The 18,421-nt window shown below is 34.2% G+C and overlaps 1 protein-coding gene across 3 annotated transcripts in view; it reads left to right on the top strand.

Moving 5' to 3' along the window:
• The window catches only part of FNBP1L (formin binding protein 1 like), a 97,186-nt gene that overhangs the window by 66,357 nt on the left and 12,408 nt on the right, over positions 1–18,421 (top strand). For 2 of the 3 annotated variants that reach the window (XM_031457624.2, XM_064488729.1), the window contains exons 6-10: positions 4,874–4,978; positions 8,462–8,590; positions 10,793–10,939; positions 12,627–12,830; positions 14,253–14,411. In XM_031457624.2, the coding sequence (XP_031313484.1) occupies positions 4,874–4,978; positions 8,462–8,590; positions 10,793–10,939; positions 12,627–12,830; positions 14,253–14,411 (744 nt within the window). The remainder of the gene's footprint in view (positions 1–4,873; positions 4,979–8,461; positions 8,591–10,792; positions 10,940–12,626; positions 12,831–14,252; positions 14,412–18,421) is intronic. The other variant, XM_031457621.2, reaches the window with a different exon arrangement.

Consider the following 18,421-nt stretch of genomic DNA (forward strand, 5'->3'; position numbering starts at 1 on the left):
CAGCCACCACATCCTGATTCAGACGCACGCAGAAGCAGGAAAAGGGAAGCACTTCTCTTGTAACTTTTTCTCTTTTGTCAAGGAAGGAAAACTTCCCCAGAAAACCCCCAGCAGCTTCCTCATGGGTACCTCTGACAGCATGAGATGATTTGATCACGCCTCGGCTGTGGGCAGGTTGACAAAGCAGGTGTTGGCTACTTGCAGCCTCCATGTGGGGAGATGGGCTCCTCTAAAGGGAGCAGGGGTGTGGAAGTGGCTGTTGACTAGTCTGCCGCTCAGAGGATGAGTGGAAGGAGAGTCTTCTGTGGAGTATATCCCTGTGTTGTACAATGATAGAATTCCTCTCAGGGAAGGAGTATTTTTAAGTATTATTGTATTCATGATTCTTTTGCTGTTGCAAGGAAATTATTAGGTAGGTTTTTTTCACAAACAGTAAGACACCCAATATAAAAATACTTTTGTATGTGAGTTGCCTCAGATTACACCAGAATTAGTAGCTATGGCTATTCAGTTTGAAAACACAGCTCTGAACTGAGTTTCAGAAAATTAAACATGGAAATTTAATTTTAATCTTCACAGGAAAGTGACATTCTGTATATTGTGCATATTTGGATATATTTATATGCTTTGAATAAGTTGTAAGTATCTCATTTGCTGTCTCATACTAATCAAAATAGTACATTTAAAAATTTTTATAAGAAATTTCTGAGCACATTTATTTGATGTAAGTTACGGGTATGTCTGGTTCTAGCTTTAAGGCAAACTGACCTAACTCAGACTTCTTGGCTATAAATACCTCGATATAACAGCTAAAATATTTTTTATTGTATTTTAAGCTCTTTGCAGAGCTACCTGAAAGAAAGAGAAGTTTCTAACTGCTGGAAACTTAAGGGTAAACTAAAAGCTAGAGCAATACATGTATGAGCTGATACAGTGGCATTTGAAAAGTGGTTCTAGAGTTGTTAAGGGGCAGTTTACTGGGCCTTGCTAAGGGCTTGGCTTTTAGTACTCACAGAGACAGAGTTTAGGTTTTAGCTCTGTGTATTTGGAGAGTTGAAACTGAAATCCCTTACAAAGTTTGTTCCTTTGAAGGTCTAAACCTTTAGTGAAAGGTGACAGAACTTTGCCCACTGGCCAAGGGAGACAGCAAAGAAACTTGTCTCTATCTGAAGGTCAAGGAGTGGAAAGTATCCTCTGAGAAGTTTAAATCCTTTGGCCTTGTAGTTAGGAGATTTTCACTAACGGTATATTTTTGTCAACCCCAAGATAAGAAATTGACATGGTAACTGGTTAGGTTAATACAAAATGTTGACACCCTCTGCTTTCTTCTGAGTAATTCTCAGAATACAGGTAGCAAGGCATATATTTTATTTATTTTTAATGGAAGTACTGGGAATTGAACACAGGGCCTCATGCTTGCTAAGCATGCACTCTACCGCTGAGCTATATCCTCCCCATGCCCCTGAAAGAATCTTGTTTGTAGAATCTAACTAGCTTGAGAGGAAAGACTTAAAGATACCAAGATCTCTTTGAGGAAACTGCCTGGCCATATCACTATACAGGAAAGGTCATAATCCAATTAGTTTTTTAAATAAGAGCAAATAGTCAAGGATCCCCAGACATTTAAAGAAAGCATCTAATGTAAACAGTGAGATCAAAACTACTATGCAGAAAAAAAAAAAGCAACTTTGAAGAAACAGTGACTATGATAGGAAATGGAAATTAAAAAGCAAAACAAGCAAAACACAGAATTATTATTAATATTCTCATAGGGAATAGAGAAGCTATTACATCCATGAAATAGGAAGAAAATGCTGTTAAGAAAGGAACATACAAGAGCAAAAAATAACATGATAATAGCAGAAATGAAAAGCTCCCTGGAAAGAATGAAGTTGAAGAAATCTCTCAAAGTAGAGCAAAATTACAGGGGTTGAAAATATGAGAGAAAATACAAGAGAATAAGAGGACTCATCCTGTAGGTTCATTTTCAAGGTAATAAGCATCTTAAAAAAGAGAAAACAAAGAAGATGGTTGGGTAAGATTAATTCAGGAAAATTTCCCTAGGACAGAAAGAAATGAGTTTCCAGATGGGAAAGGATTTTCCAGATAGGTACCCAGCACGGTGGATTCACAACAAGACATAGCTTTCAGAACAGTTAGGAGAGAGAGAAGGTCCTACCAACCTCCAGAGAGGAGAAACAAAATAGAAAATAAACATGTTTTATGCAAAGGATTAGGACTCAGAATGGAAGCAGGAATACAGGAGACAGTGGAGTGGTACTTTTACATTTCCTAAGGAAGAGTTTTCTACTCAGAGTTTCACATCCAGCCAGATTGTTTCAATTGGAATAGATGGAAAGGCGTTTTCAGTCATGGAGACTTAAAACATTGTCTTCCACAAACCTTTTTTTAAGGAAGCTACTGCTGAATGTGTTCCAGCGAAATAGAGAAATGAACCAAGAAGGGGGAAGGTGTGGAACTAGGAAATCGGAGATTCAAATCAAGGGAGAGGTGAAAGGAACCCCCATCATGATGGTGAGGTGAACCCCAAGGTGGCAGCTATGCAGTAGGCCTAGCTCGGTGACCAGTCTAAATCTCGACAGGTCAGAAGCCTCTGGGCTCTTGATTTCATTAAGGAAATAAAATTGATAGAATTTCTGAATGTGTTCGAGTTAACTGAGGAGAGGTTTAAAAAACTGGGGAAACTAGAATTGAGTTAGAAAAAAGAACATTGACAACTAAGCAGAATTTTTTTTTTAGGAAAAGGCATTAACTCCAGAATAAAAAAAAGTTTTTGAAGGAAAGTAAGTGTATCACACACTCAGTTGTGAATAGCTTTTGCAAAGTAATAGTAATTTGAATTAAATTAAAAAAATTTTAAAGGCCTGTTCTGGGCTGATGGTATTCCTGGTACACTGGGAAGAAACAACACAGAACTACTTGGGAGGGATGTTTCCAACATTCCAAGCTACACTGGGATCCCCCCCCCCCAAATAAAAACCAAACAATGAAACCAATCAACCAAACAAATATACAAAAATCAAACAAAAACACCTAACAAACCAAAAAACTCCAGATGAAGATGAGCATAAAATAAAAAATTACAAAATACATATGGCTGTTTTTATCTGGAAGAGATGAGATATATAATAAATATTAGTCATCCTTATTTTTTTCCTTCATAGTCTTATAACATCTGATATTTAAGGCACATAGTTTGATTGTAATAGTAAAATTTCTTTTCTAATTTGGAAAAATTTTAGTGTGCAATTTTATACAATACACAGTGGCAACATTTAAAGTTACTTTTTAAAAAACTGAAATGTAGTTGGTTTACAATATTGTATTTTAGGTGTACAGCAAAGCAATTCATAAATAAATTTTTCAGATTATTTTCCATTATAGGTTGTTATAAGATATTGAATATAGCTCTTGTGCTGTATAGTAAATCCTTGTTGCTTATCTATTTTGTGTATACTAGTTTGTATCTATTAATCCTATATTCCTAATTTATCCCTCCCCTATCCCTTTTCCCTTTTGGTAACCGTAAGTTTGTTTTCTGTGTCTGTGAGTCTGTTTCTGTTTTGTATATAGATTCATTTATATTATTTTTTAGATTTCACATGTAAGTGATACCATATATTTCTCTTTCTCTGTCTGACTTAACTTTGCTTAGTATGATCCATTCATACTAAACTAGGTCCATCCACGTTGCTGCAGATGGTAATATTTCATTTTTTATGTCTGAGTAATATTTCATTGTGTGTGTGTGTGTGTATTAGAGTTTTCATCTTTTTTGGATTTATGCTCAGGAGTGAGATTGCTGGATCATATGACAGTTCTGATTTTAGTTTTTTGAGAAACCTGCTGTTTTCCACAGTGGCTGCACCAATTCTCATTCCCACCAACAGTGTATGAGGGTTCCTTTTCTTCTACACCCTCTCCAGCATTATCTGTAGACTTTTTGATGATAATCATTCTGACCAGCATAAGGTGATAATTCATTGTGGTTTTAACTTGCTTTTCTTTGATAATTAGTGATGTTGAACATCTTGTCATATGCCTATTGGCTGTCTGTATGTCTTCTTTGGAAAAATGTCTATTTAGGTCTTCTGCCCATTTTTTTATTGGGTTTTCTTTTTTGATATTCAGTTGTATGAACTGGTTGTATGTTTTGGATATTAACCCCTTGTCAGTCGCATCATTTGCAAATATTTTCTCCCAGTCCTTAGGTTGTCTTTTCATTTTGTTGATGGTTTCCTTTGCTGTGCAAAAGCTTTTTTTTAAGTTTGATTAGGTCCCATTTGTTTATTTTTGCTTTTATTTCTTTTGCCTTGAGAGACTGATCTAAGAAAATATTGTTATGATTTATGTCCAAGAATGTTTTACTTATGTTCTCTTCTAGGAGTTTAATGGCGTCATGTCTTATATTTAGGTCTTTAATCCATTTTGAACTTACTTTTGTGTATGGTGTGAGGGAGTGTTCTAACTTCATTGATTTGCATGTGACTGTCCAGCTTTCCCAGCACCACTTGCTGAAGAGACTGTCTTTTCTCCATGGTATATTCTTTCGTCCATTTTTGAAGATTAATTGACCATAGGTGTGTGAGTTATTTCTGGGCTCTCTGTTCTGTTGCATTGATCTATATGTCTTGTTTTTGTGCCAGTACAATGCTGCTTTGATTACTGTAGCTTTGTATTATTATCTCAAGTCTGGGAGGGTTATGCCTCCAGCTTTGTTTTTTCCTCTCAGGATTGCTTCAACAATTCTGGGTCTTTTGTGGTTCCATATAAATTTTAGTATTATTTGTTACTTTTTAATGAGATAAATCTAATTTTATTTCTCAGTATTGTATTTTAATTTTTTTAACAGAGTAAAAAGAAATTTGAAAGAGAATGTAGAGAGGCAGAAAAAGCACAACAGAGTTATGAAAGATTGGATAATGATACTAATGCAACCAAGGCAGATGTTGAAAAGGTAAGAAATAATCCAGACTGACTTTGATATCAAAATATTATTACTTGCATTTGGAGAGTAGTTACAATATTTGTGTTGATATTAGAGTTTCCCCAAGAGACATACTACATCTAAATCTAAAATACACAAATATTTGCATACTTTAAATTACACATATTAGTCTGAGAAAGTAATTACAACAAAGTAAGTTAACGTATTCATGTCTTACCTGCATTCAAAGTGTGTAGGAAAGACACAGTTGCTATTAGGAATGAACTTCTATCATATTCCAAAATCAGGTAGAAAGTCTAAGTTATGTTGACGGGGTATGCAGATAGAGGTGGGGTAGCGTGCTTCCCAGCTTTGTGGAAGGGAAAACGTGATAAAACTGCCAGCGGTGTGATACTTACCATTTGTTTGTTTATTAATTAAGTCAAGCATTCATTCATTTTGGAAAACTGAACTCTCTCTCCTCGTTTACTGGCTGATTCTGGACCAGCTGTTCCGTAGCATAACTATTGGGAGAATCAGCCCCATAACTGCTGCTGCTTAGCTTCTCCTTCTCCCCTGCTCTATGCTCTTTATTTTGAGAACATTTGACACAATGTAGTGCTGAAATGTTGGGATTTTGAAATATAGATGGATGTGACCCCATGTTTTTGTATATACAAATGCCTACTATTCGTGTATTTTCTCCTTAGAATTTTATAATTCCCTATAGGATTAGAACATGAAAAAAATAAGAAGGGAGGAATAATTTATGTTCTACCTTCCATGTTCTGTACCAGTTTTTTAAAAACCCTAAAATCAGATAAATTTCAGGTTACAGTTACCTTAAAGTTCTTCTGGTGTGACTTGTGATGCTTTTATCTTGTCTACCCTAATTTTAATAACTTGTATACCTTTAATGATAGTAGGTTCCCTGTCATTGGAAATATACAATCTTAAAGCAGTCTGTTCATTTTTTTAAAAAACTTTAACATTTCCTTATATAGACCCCACTTGTCTCCCTGTTCAGCTTTAGTTTCTTTGAGGTACCAGAAAAATATCAAATCTATTTTTTTCTCAAAATAGGTTTTTTATATATTTGTAGCAGATTGAACTGTTGTGAACTACTGTGTTTCATCAATTATTCCACATATGAAATAGCTTCAAGTTACCTTTCATGATGACTGCTTTCTTTTGCATATCTTTTAATTCATCAGTATTCCACTAAAAGCGTATTACCTCAAATTGGGTATAGTCCAGGTATGATCTGATCAGTTCTGAGTTTGATTAATGCCCTAGTTTTGATCACTAAATTTATGTTAATTATAGTCTAAATGTATATCGACATTTTTTTTGGGCCCCCGCATTGTTTGGATTGACTCTCTTTGAGTTTATGGTTAATTGAAATCCCCATGTCTTTTCATATGTAGTGTGGTATGAGACTGTGTGTCTCAGACAGAACGGAATTGGTACTGTTGGTATTTTAAATGCATATGGTACATCTTTATCAATTATTAGATCTGATCCTGCTTTAAGATTTCTGGCTACTGATTTTGATCATCCACTGTGTTAATGTAGTTCCCTTCGGGTATCATGTCGTACACATAATGTGTTATCATTACTCGATGAAAACGTGGACCACAGCACTTGCCAACAGCACTGTTTGCTGTATGGGAGACTTCCTTGCTGGTTGACACTGAGTGCTCAGGAATTCCCTTGACTTACCAGATATCAGTTGAATACATAGTTTAACTACTAGGCAAGTTAAGGAAACTCTTTAACTGGACTCTCATTTTTAAAGTATTTCTTTATTTTGTCTACAAAGGTATATTACAGACTGGTCAGTTATCTTGAAATCTAGATATAATATACCTACTACTTAGTTTGGCCTAACTAGTTCAGAATTTTAATGTTTACATCTTCCTTTTTTATTCTTATTTGTTTGAAATCCTTCTAATTACTAGAGTATTAGGAAGAGATTTTTTTAAGGTTTGCTTTAGGAGCTAGAGAATAGAGGAATTCTGTTTGAAGGGACCAGGGAGAAAAGGGAACATAGTTTCAAGCAACTACTGATAAAAGTTTAAAAAAAAAAAAAAAAGTAGAGGGAGTAGGCTGATTACTGTATTTTCCTAAAGAAAAGGAATGCAGCTGCGCAACTTTGTGAATATACATAACTCTACTGAACTGTACACTTAAAAATGATGAAGATGGTACATTTTGTTATGTGTATTCTACCACAGTTTAAAAAATTAATGGACTATGAAAAGAGAAAGAAAGACAATAGGTGTAAAGCCCAAAATATGCCAGAGAAGGCATCAACTATTTCAGCTGCTAACCTTATACTCTTACATTACTGTGCTGGAGCCTTTGTCCCAGGCCTTGGGAATCACAGCCAGTGACATGGAACAGGAGGAGCTTCCCCTACAGAACCATTTTGGGTAGAGAATACTTTGGAATCCTTTCTTCCATCATGACTTGTGGGAGGAGAGAGAAAAAGGGGAAGGAGTGGATGAATGTGTACTGACAGTCCCAGGTTGGAACTTGAAGTGTATTTTTCTGTAGAAATACTTTGGGCCATAGTGTTTAGTTTCCGTAGTACTTACAATCTTCAAGTACACTGTGGGTTAAATGGATATTTGTTTAGCACCTGTTTCTGTAGTCCTGTTAGTTTTTGAATTCAGAAGAACTACCTTGTGGACCTGCTGTTAGAAGGTCAGAGACAATAGTTGTAAAAACTAGAATTAGAATAATGATGTGTATTCACAGTGTGCTTTACAGTTTTCAGAGCACTCTCATATAACATGACTTATAGCTTGGAACACTGAAAAATTGAGTTCAATTTTTTGTTTTTTCCTATTACTTTAGAACAGTTGAGAGAACATTGTTTAGATTCTCTTCCAATAAATCTGGAATTAATGATTTGTGTCGTTTGTATTCTAATGTTTTCATCATTGTAGATGGTACTAATGACTCATTCGAAAAGCATTTCTACAAGAACTTGGGATGAACAGAACTATATTTTAAACAAACATTCCTTGAAGTATCTGTGGTTTTGTCTGGAGGTGGAAATGATTGTTAAACATTGCATTATCCCCAAATCACATTCACTGTGGTTGAGTTGAATATAGCTGGATCGTGTTTAGAGAAATGTTTTGCTGTTAACTTTGTAACTACGTAAATTATCGCTGATGCTTTTTTCTCTTCTGATGAAAAGCTTTACTGTTTCAAACCATAATATTATCATTTATTTAATTAAAAAAATCTGGATTTGTTAAGGAGGAACTTGCTTTGAATGGATTATTACAAAGGGTAGAACTCACTATTGCAGTGAGAGCAAGGGAATTTTGCAGTAGGGAGCCTGCTCTGGCCATGGGATCTGTAAGCATCTCCTTTAATTTGACACAATATCAGTAGTTAGAATAAGTCTAGTTTTGATATAACTTCTAGAAAAGTGATTAGCTGTGATGTTGTTACTCTTGTTCTCATTGGTAATGGTGTGGACCAATTTACTTCTAGGCTAAACAGCAGTTGAACCTGCGTACACATATGGCTGACGAAAATAAGAATGAATATGCTGCACAGTTACAAAACTTTAATGGAGAACAGCACAAACATTTCTACGTAGTGATTCCTCAAATCTACAAGGTAAAACTTAGAGATACAAAATTAATCTAATTTTAGATACGGAAGAGCTAGTCTTTAAATGTAAAACTTTAAAATTCAGCCATTGATCAGAATGTTTCTAGATTCACTAGTCATCAAGATTAGTGATAAGAAATTTCTTTATCATGGATGTTCCTGGAGAACGTCATTCTAAGTGAAGTAAGCCAGAAAGAGAAAGAAAAATACCCATATGAGATCGCTTATATGTGGAATCTAAACAAAACAAAACAAAACTAAACAAAACAAAACATAAGTACAAAATAGAAACAGGCTCATAGACATAGAATACAAACTTGTGGTTGCCAAGGGGGCGGGAGTGGGAAGGGACAGACTGGGATTTCAAAATGTAGAATAGATAAACAAGATTATACTGTATAGCACAGGGAAATACATACAAGATCTTATGGTAGCTCACAGTGAAAAAAAAATGTGACAATGAATATATGTATGTTCATGTATAACTTGAAAAATTGTGCTCTACACTGGAATTTGATACAACATTGTAAAATGACTATAACTCTAAAAAATGTTATAAAAATTTCTTTATGATTGTAGATTTGAAAATAAATTTTTACTAACTTTGAAATCACAAATTTTTCTACAGATTTATTATTAGTATATTAAACAGTCCACTAAAACAATGACAATTTCTAGATAATTATTATGAGATGGGGGAATTCATTGGAATTGTATGTTGTAGTCTTCTCACCTAGAATTGGGATAAAGCTTTTTGACACCGTAACAGAATCATTGGCATTAGTCCAGATGGCAGGAATAAATCTTACGAAATGCATTTGCCTGCTTGTCTTCCTAGCTGCCAGATCATAAATGTAATTCAGGTTGATAAATGCCATCCATCATTATTTGATGATAGCAGTTGCCAAACAGCCTTCAGATAAAGACCCTGGAATTTATGTGAGAGTTAAATTATGTTACTGCTTATTTCTAGAAAGAAGAGAAATTACAGAAAAGGGATTTAGTGAAATGCTACGAAAGAGGTAGTACCTGCCAGAGTGGAGTTTACGTGAACGGAGTGTCTGCCCAAATACACTTTGCTCCCCCCCTAAGGCCAGTCGGAAGTGCGAAGGAAGCACAGTGAGCGGCGGTGGACTAGGGAGGGTATCAGGTTTCAGTCATTTAATCCAGTCCACCAGTTCTTACTCTTTGGTGCTTTTCTGGGCTTATTAAAGCCTTCATATTCTGGGGAGACCTTAACTTGCAGACCCCACTGCTTTTTGCGTTTAGGGTTTTGATGCTTTTGTTTGGACTTTGCTATGGAGCAGTCTTGCCACTTTGCGATGTTGGGAGCAGTTCTTTTGTGAAAATGCAGGTGTCAAAATAAATTCTGAGGCTTTGGGATGTAATTAAAGAGGAAAAAGTAGTATGAAAGCTATGAGAGTAAGGGGACTTGAGCAGTATATCTGCTTCCTAGGAGAAAAAAGTTCATTTTTTGGGGTTTTTTTTTTTCTTTCACCTTCCAGTTTTATTGAGATATATATAAAAAAGGTCATTGTTGACAAATAGGAAGTGTCAAAAAATGCCTTTACATTATTTGGCTTCATGTGACCTGATACAATTCTTAGTGGCATGTGTCAGGGAATTTTTGAATTGTGAAGATTCCATACATGTACCACTTTGACCTTGTGGCTTCCTGTTTTTCCTCTTGTGTCCCCAACCTTTTGATAGTCACACTGGGCTGTAGATTGTGGTAGGTCTGGGTACCTGTCGGTGTGCGGTCAACCAGGGATTCTTGGACTAGTCGGATCTTACCAAAGTGTTGTGAACTAACTTAAGGATTTACAAGTCTCAGATTTGTATATGTTGTAGGCCAACTGCTAAAAAGGAAAAAAGTGTCAAAGTTCTGCTTTCAAATGAAACTTTTCCTGGAAGCATAAACAGTGGTAACTGCCCTGACTGAAGTGTGACACGCTGAGGTTGTGTGAGGCTGGGAGCTGGTAGCCTGTAGAGGGTCCCTTAGGAGGCTTGGAAACTGGTGTCATGTGGTTTTAGGACGCACTAAAAGCCCTGAATTATTTTTTCTTTTGCCATTTAACAGCCTTCAAATTTTAAGTACTTTAATTTGGTAGCCACCTGTTAAAATTTTTGTTTTTAATTTTGAAGGAGGTTGCTTCAGAATGAAAAGAAAACTGTTTTCCTTTTTTTTTTTTAATTCCTAATTATTAGCAACTACAAGAAATGGATGAACGAAGGACTATTAAACTCAGTGAGTGTTACAGAGGATTTGCAGACTCGGAACGCAAAGTTATTCCTATCATTTCAAAGTGTTTGGAAGGAATGATTCTTGCAGCAAAATCAGTTGATGAAAGACGAGTAAGTGCTTTATAATTACATTTGAATGATGTATTTGCTTTAAGTTAGTGAATTGGGAAAATGAGGAAGTAATTGTGCTAGTTGATTCATCAAGTTATATTCTGTAGAAGTAAGTCTGGCAATAGATTGGACTCCTTTGGCTGTAAGGACCATTCTACTAAACACTAAGGCTATAATTGTTTAAAAGAAAAGAGTTCGAAGCCTTTTCTTTCCTTTCCCCTCTAATTTTCTAGTTCTATTCCAAGAGTATAACTAACCTCTGAACTGTATGTTACAAACTGTATTAGTCTAGTGAAAGTTTAGAGAAGGAAATAGTCAAGTCTACAGTTGTTGCTCGTAACACGAGAGTTGGCACTTGCACTGGATTCCAAAGCATAGGTAGTGTATGGAATGATGACTCGTGAGAAAAGGAGGGAACTGGAACAGCGGTGCTCCTCTTGAGGAAATAAATCTAATCACATTGTATCTTGATTAAGGTCTAGCAGAGTCTTGTACTTGGTCATTTCTCAGTAAATGTTGATTTAGTGGCCAAGAAGGTTGGTTAACAGAAACTGAGGATATGAGGGAAGAGCAAGAAAAGAGAATTAGCGTTTGGGGAGTGCCAGGTACATACTGCGCATTTTAGTCTTTACAGCAAATTGGTTTTATGTTAGCGAGCAGCTTCCCTGTAACAAATACAACTCGGACTTAAATTTTAAAAAGAGGATTTGGGGTTCTTTAATTGGGAATTCAAAGATACATTTGTATTTGGTATGGTTGGATCCAACATTACAAAATAGTTAGGTCTCTCCTCTCTCACTCTTCTTACTTGTTAGCAAATGATTAGTGGGGGTGGTATTAGTGACAAAAAAAAAAAAAGAGGAGGTATGACTTGAGGATAACTCTTGGCTAAATGATAGATAAAAAGTACTATTAACAGAAATAGGAGTAAGAGAGGTGGTTACAGTTTGGGGGAGGAGTTTGTAGAGATAAATTATTTTCTTCAAAATAATGAGTTCAAGGTGTTAGTAGAACATTCAGATAGAGGTATGTATGTCCAAAACCAATATATAGTACTTATGTGAGTTTTAAAGTTTTGGGTAAATGGCATTGAACTTTGTAATTTCAAAGTTGCTTTCTGTACTCTCTACTGTTTGTGAGATCTTTCTGTTAACATTCTCAAATATGTCTTTAATGTATTTTATTTACTCTTTCCCCTGTTGGGTGAATAAATGAATTTCTGCTCATCCCTCACCCTCTTTTACAATTAGATGCCCTTTCCTCTGTTCCAAAGGTCATCTTCTTTGTAGACATGCTGTAAAGCAGAACTCCTTTTTCCTTTAAAACTTAGAATTTCTACTTGAGAATAACCTCTTCGTATGTTCTTTCTGTCAGGTAGATCTCACATATCAGCTAGCTGATATGTTAAGATGAATTTCAGTGGGCTAAAGCTATGTAGTGAAAACATTCATGAATATTACAAATTAATAAAATGGTAATTTGTAAATTAGTATTTTTATAGGAATTAAAATATTTAGAGTTTATTACATATTTACATGAAGAAATTACTCACTTTAAACCTTTAATGATTATCGTAGAATTATTTAAATCTTTATTTGTTGTTCTCTTACATAGATTAATGTTTTGAAAGCTAATACGGTATTATAAGCAAATGAAATGGTTTTAAAAGCATATCTCTTGTGTATAGGACTCTCAGATGGTAGTAGACTCCTTCAAGTCTGGATTTGAACCTCCAGGAGACTTTCCATTTGAAGATTACAGTCAGCATATTTATAGAACCATTTCTGATGGGACTATCAGTGCATCCAAACAGGAAATTGGGAAGGTGGATGCCAAAACCACAGTAGGAAAGGCCAAGGGCAAGCTGTGGCTCTTTGGAAAGAAGCCAAAGGTAAAAGTCATAGAATTCCTCTATGCTAATAATTTTGTTTTAGTTTGTCGCTTAAATTGATTTAGGTATTAAATGGATAATGGTCGTCTATTAAATAGAAAATAAATATTTTTATTTGAATGATTCAGTTAACTTTTCACTTAGCAGACACATAGAATTTTGTACCTTAATAGTAAAAACTATGTCTGGATTTAACATTTGACCACCACTTAATAATGAGTAAAAATGTTAAGTAAGTTGTTAATGTCTCTTAAATTACATGCTTTTGAAATTCCATTTGCATGAAGTTTCAATCAAATTTTTAAGGAAACATTATGATCTGACTGACAGTAAGGCCACCAAAATTGCAGTTCTCAGCTGGAATGATTGACCACAGCAATAATAAATGCCAAATTAGATCTTATAGATCTTACTAATAAAGTTATTTTTATCATCTGTGTGAACATATAGTGGGAAGGGCTCAATGTGTGTGATTATTTGAAGTTTTAAAAAAATCTCTAGTTCACTAGGAGAATCTCTTAACTTCTTGAAACCCATCTTTTGATGTGCTAGATAAATTTAGCTCGGCAGATAAGCAAATGATATAGATGGGTGCTTAATGTTCTTACCAATTTAGTGATTATAATAGTGTCATATCAGTAGGAGAATTTGCACTTTTAATCTGATGTGCTGTATTTATTAAAGTATACATGATTATCTTAATTCATTTTTCTGGTCTGGACATATGAATGTAGATAAAGTTTAACTCAAATTATAGTATATCTATAGATATCTTTAGAAGCACAATTATAGTTAACTGAAGCTTTATTCATGCTTTTCATAATATTGTCCAGTTCAGAGGTGAGACTTTTTAAAGTCAGATCAGAATAGCTAGGAAAGCTTAGAAAAACAAGAAATGCTGAAAATTCTTTTAAGAAAAGAGATGCAATAAAGATGAAATAGAAATAGTCTGAGAGGAAAGCCACAAATGTAATGACATTTTTTTGCCTACTTGCGATGATAATCTGTGAATACTTTTTCTTGATAGACATTGCCTGTTTCGATAACTTTGCCTGTAGCTGCTGCCTTCACCTCTGACAAGTAGAGGTTTAGTGTGTCTAACTAGGAGTGCTGATATTCTTAAAGTCAGAAGGGAATTCTTTTTATCTAGGTCATATTGCTCTAACGTTATAATTTGTATACTCTGTATTTTTAATCTGTAAACTTGTAAAAAATGATCAAGTGAAATGGTACAGTTTTTAAAGTAAATTTGACTTTTTAAAATGATAGTTTTGGGCAAAATTATGTTAACTTTCTTGTATTTCATAGAAAACTTTATTTGAGATAATTTGTGAAAAGTGTGTTGCCAAAAATAGAATTTTCATTTAGGAAAAAAACTATGCACATTTGGCTTATTGATTCCTCTCTTTATTTCCATGTTAGCCACAGTCCCCACCCTTAACCCCTGCTAGTTTATTCACATCCAGTACTCCTAACGGGTCCCAGTTTCTCACATTCTCCATTGAGCCCGTGCATTATTGTATGAATGAAATAAAAACAGGGAAGCCCAGAATTCCTTCTTTCAGAAGTCTCAAAAGAGGGGTAAGTTTAATAATGGGTTAAAATGCATGATGGCCTATTGTGTGTGTAGTGTGGCTTCTAATACTCTCCACCCTCATTATAAGGCTCTCTCCTATAAATATGTAGTTTAAAACACCACAGAATTCAGTATAGCTGCCCTCAAGTTAAAGACAACTCCTCTGTATAACATTTGAAATGCTCAACCATGAAAGAATGGTATTATAAAGAGGGTGCTGGGTACAATCATACTAGCTATTTTTTTTGTTTATGTGAAGTCATATGTCCACCATTGTCTTGTAATGTATTTACATTTTTAAGACTTTCAGTAATTTGCCACTGGAGTTACTCATGTAATAATTTGTCACTAATGATGACTTCTGTGAATTTATAACATTACTTTGTTGACAAAATAATGAAGTTCAATTTTAATTGCCCTACTTTTAAAAGCATAAAACACAATTTCCAATAGATAAATAAAAAAATTAAAGGTAGGCATGTTAAATGTCAAGACTATAGATCAAATTAAGACAATGTACTAGAAAATATTTTGTAAGCTATAAAGCCTATAAAAATAGTAGATATTGAGTCATTTTTACATGGAATTTGTTTTCTTGAACTAAAAAAAGTAAAGTATTATCATATTTTTCCCTTTTTCTCCAATAGGCTAGCCTTTGGCATTTGCTTATAACTAAAGATACTCTGTAAATGAAAAATTTTAGAATAGTAAAGAGCAAATATTAAATTCTTCTTAGCAACAACTGTTATACTACTGATAAACTGGTATTACTATATTAGGCTAATTTTTCATCTGATTTTAAGGGTGTGTTTGTGACATTCATAGCTCATAATTTAGATACATTTATACATTTACGAGATTTGTATGAGCATGTGTTTGGACACATGAAAAACTAGGTGTGATAACCCACAGATGAGAACTCAGACTGAGTGTCGTGAGAAGCCCGACACTAACACCGGTTCACTGTGACTGGGCGTGCTCTTGCTTGCTCTCCCTCTCTCCCCGCCCTCTTCCTGCTTCTCCCCCTCTCCTCTCCTCATCTCTCCTCTCCACCTTTCTTCCTTCTTTCTCTTGTCTCTTTTTTTCTTCTCTGTCTAGCCTGTTTTTCTTATTTTTTGTAGCCCTTTCTGTCTTTAAATTGCTTTAGTTTTGGATTTCTCTTTTGGCCACGTGTAGAACAAGATGTATTAATTTAGGGCAAGATTATATTATTATTTACTTTTCCATTAAAACAATATGGCAAGCTTAAATGATGTCTGTAATGCAGCAGAAATGTCCTAGAGTATTATGTTCCTTTTGGGACTTCCTTTTTTCTAGTGATGACGTGAACTTCTTTGTATCTCCCTCACCTAATTCTGTATATGGATAATATTATAGGTTAATTCATGACATTTTTGAAAAGTCCCTGTGAATAAATCTGCATTATACCTACAGGCACTACAGGTACCTGTAATCACTTTTAAAAGTTCTTAACAGTTGTTGGAAAGACTTAAAGAAATCATATCTGTGATTTCTGTTGTCTGAGTTATGAGGGTAGAATTTAACTACCGTCTGTCTTCTCTATGATGATTTGGACTTCATTAATATTCTGTTGCATTTCATGAGAAATTGCAATATTTTTGAAATCATTTATATATCCTACATATTGAGGCTACCAGACCCATTTATAGTGTATGGACACAGCATAGTCTTAGAGATGTGAAGTAAATGTAATTCTGTGAAAAACAGATTAGACAGAACTGTGAACCCCGGAGAGAGAAGCTTATAAATATGTGATACCTTCGTTTTTATTGAAATAAATCCACAGGTAGAACTTTATAACTGTAGTTTGGTCATTATTTATCATATTTCTACATACTGCTTTAATTTTAAATATTAGTAATTTTTAGGGGGGAGTCCTATTTCCAGAGGGCCATAACAGTCCCACTTTTATCATTAGTCATCATGCCGAAGTAAAAAAGCAGTGTGCAAGGTAGAAAATACAGCAAGCAAACCAGCTAGGGATTGGAGGGCAGAGCAGGAAGTAGTTTTTATCTTGGCATTGAGAAGTTTCTTTCTGTTTGGATTGGTGTTTGGTAGTTTACTAGATACTATTTCCAAATTAATGCACAGAGATGTTTTCTTTCCACTTAAGAATTTTCTCAGTATAGAATAATTAAAAAAGAAGAGAAGCTTTAGAAAGCTAGTTTATATATAGTTTTTACATGGATTTACATGTAAGTCCATTAAACTTACAAACACTTAAGGTTTTTTTTAAAGCTGTACCATTTAAATTCAAATCAGAAACTCTTGTTTTTGAGCTATATTTGTTAATGTCAGTTTTCCTAAATACTTGCATTTGGCTTTTGTAAACAACTCAAATTTCTTTTTCTTTCTTTCTTAAGAAAACCTAGCATATGCAGTTCCCAGTATCTTTAAGGATATGAGAAATGTTACCGTGGACCAATGTTTTTGAATTTGATGGTGCTGCTGGTAGACCTTTTCTGAGGGATGAGGATCTATAATTTCGTCATGTGTCATCAAGATCAAACCATTAATAGATATTTGGTGCACACCTCAAAATTATTCTTTTCTTAATTTTTATTCTATAGCTATTTCATTAGCACTTACTCTGGGTATTCTCTGTTTTTTTTTAAGAGGTATATTTATCTAGCAGTAACAAGTCCATATTTTCTGTCTAAATTATTCATGATCTTACGAACTTCTATAGAGTCATTTTTGTAAGCTTTTATTTATCCAGAATACAGTTCTCAGGATTTTCCTACCTTTAAATTAAATATGCCTAGTGATTTTAATTGCTTGATGTCCTTTTTTAGCTCCCTTGTATATTTCTTAAGATCTAGTAGGTATGTGAAATCTTCTAGTTATAGATAAATGCAAATTGCATGTGAGAGTAAAGTTTCCCTACTGAACATGAATTACTTTAAAAAAGAAAATATATTTCTGATATTTTACAAAGAACTTGAGTTTTCATATCCCCAAATCTAAAGTTAATAAACTGTAAATTCCTAACTGATAGTAAAACTAGATTAGATAAAAGCTGAAACATTCGATATTTCTGTTATAAATATCTTAATGTTTTCTCTAACATGTATTAATAAACTGAAAAAATAATTTGTATCACTTAGAAATTTAGCTGGTGAAAATTATCAAAATAGATGAATTCAGATACTTCACCTATTTTGTTTCTTGTCACCTATATGATTTTGTTTTAATAATGTTTACAGAAGACTGTAATATCTTTAAAATTTAAGCCTTCTCATCATCTTATCAAGAATTTTGTCATAGAAAAATAAGTTGTGGTTTTTATTCCCTGAAACTACTGACAGTCTAAAGAATGTTAAGCTTAATTTGGAAAGATAATGGATAGCAAATGTCATCTTTTCTTATCATCATAACCATTAATGTATATGGCCAGTTCATCAGAGATAAGGGGTAGATATTTTTGTCAGCTCTTTTTTAAAATCCATATTTTTATGTGAAATTCTACCTGATGTCCCCCCACCTTCTCTAAGACATCATGATTTAGAAAACAGGGACAAATAAAAATTTTAGAGGCTGCTAAACACATGAAATGAACGTGAAGATTAACTTTGTAAAGCTCTGCTGTGTACCGTGGGTCACAGGTTGTGTGTGTGTATGCACGTGTGTTTAGCTGGGATACTGGATAGATGCAGTGCCAGTTGCAGAACACTGCTAACCCACAGAACGTCGGTTATATGTACATATACATATATACACACTGTATGAGAGCACTTGGTGGCTATGTATTTCATGTTTTCAGAAATAATAAATTTTAACCAATTTTTCTAAAAATTGAAGTTACATATTTTTAGTGTTGCTTTTTGAGCTCATGGATTTTGAATGAAAACTAAAAAACAGAAGCTATATCTTCAAAGCAAAATTCATATATTTGTCTGTTAGGAAATATGTATGGGAAACTTGAATCTGGGTGACTCATTGATTATTTTGATAATAGTGTGTTTTTTAAATGTATCTATACATTCAAAATAGC

Source organism: Camelus dromedarius, chromosome 9 (assembly GCF_036321535.1).
Source record: "Camelus dromedarius isolate mCamDro1 chromosome 9, mCamDro1.pat, whole genome shotgun sequence".
In the NCBI taxonomy this organism is placed as follows: domain Eukaryota; kingdom Metazoa; phylum Chordata; class Mammalia; order Artiodactyla; family Camelidae; genus Camelus; species Camelus dromedarius.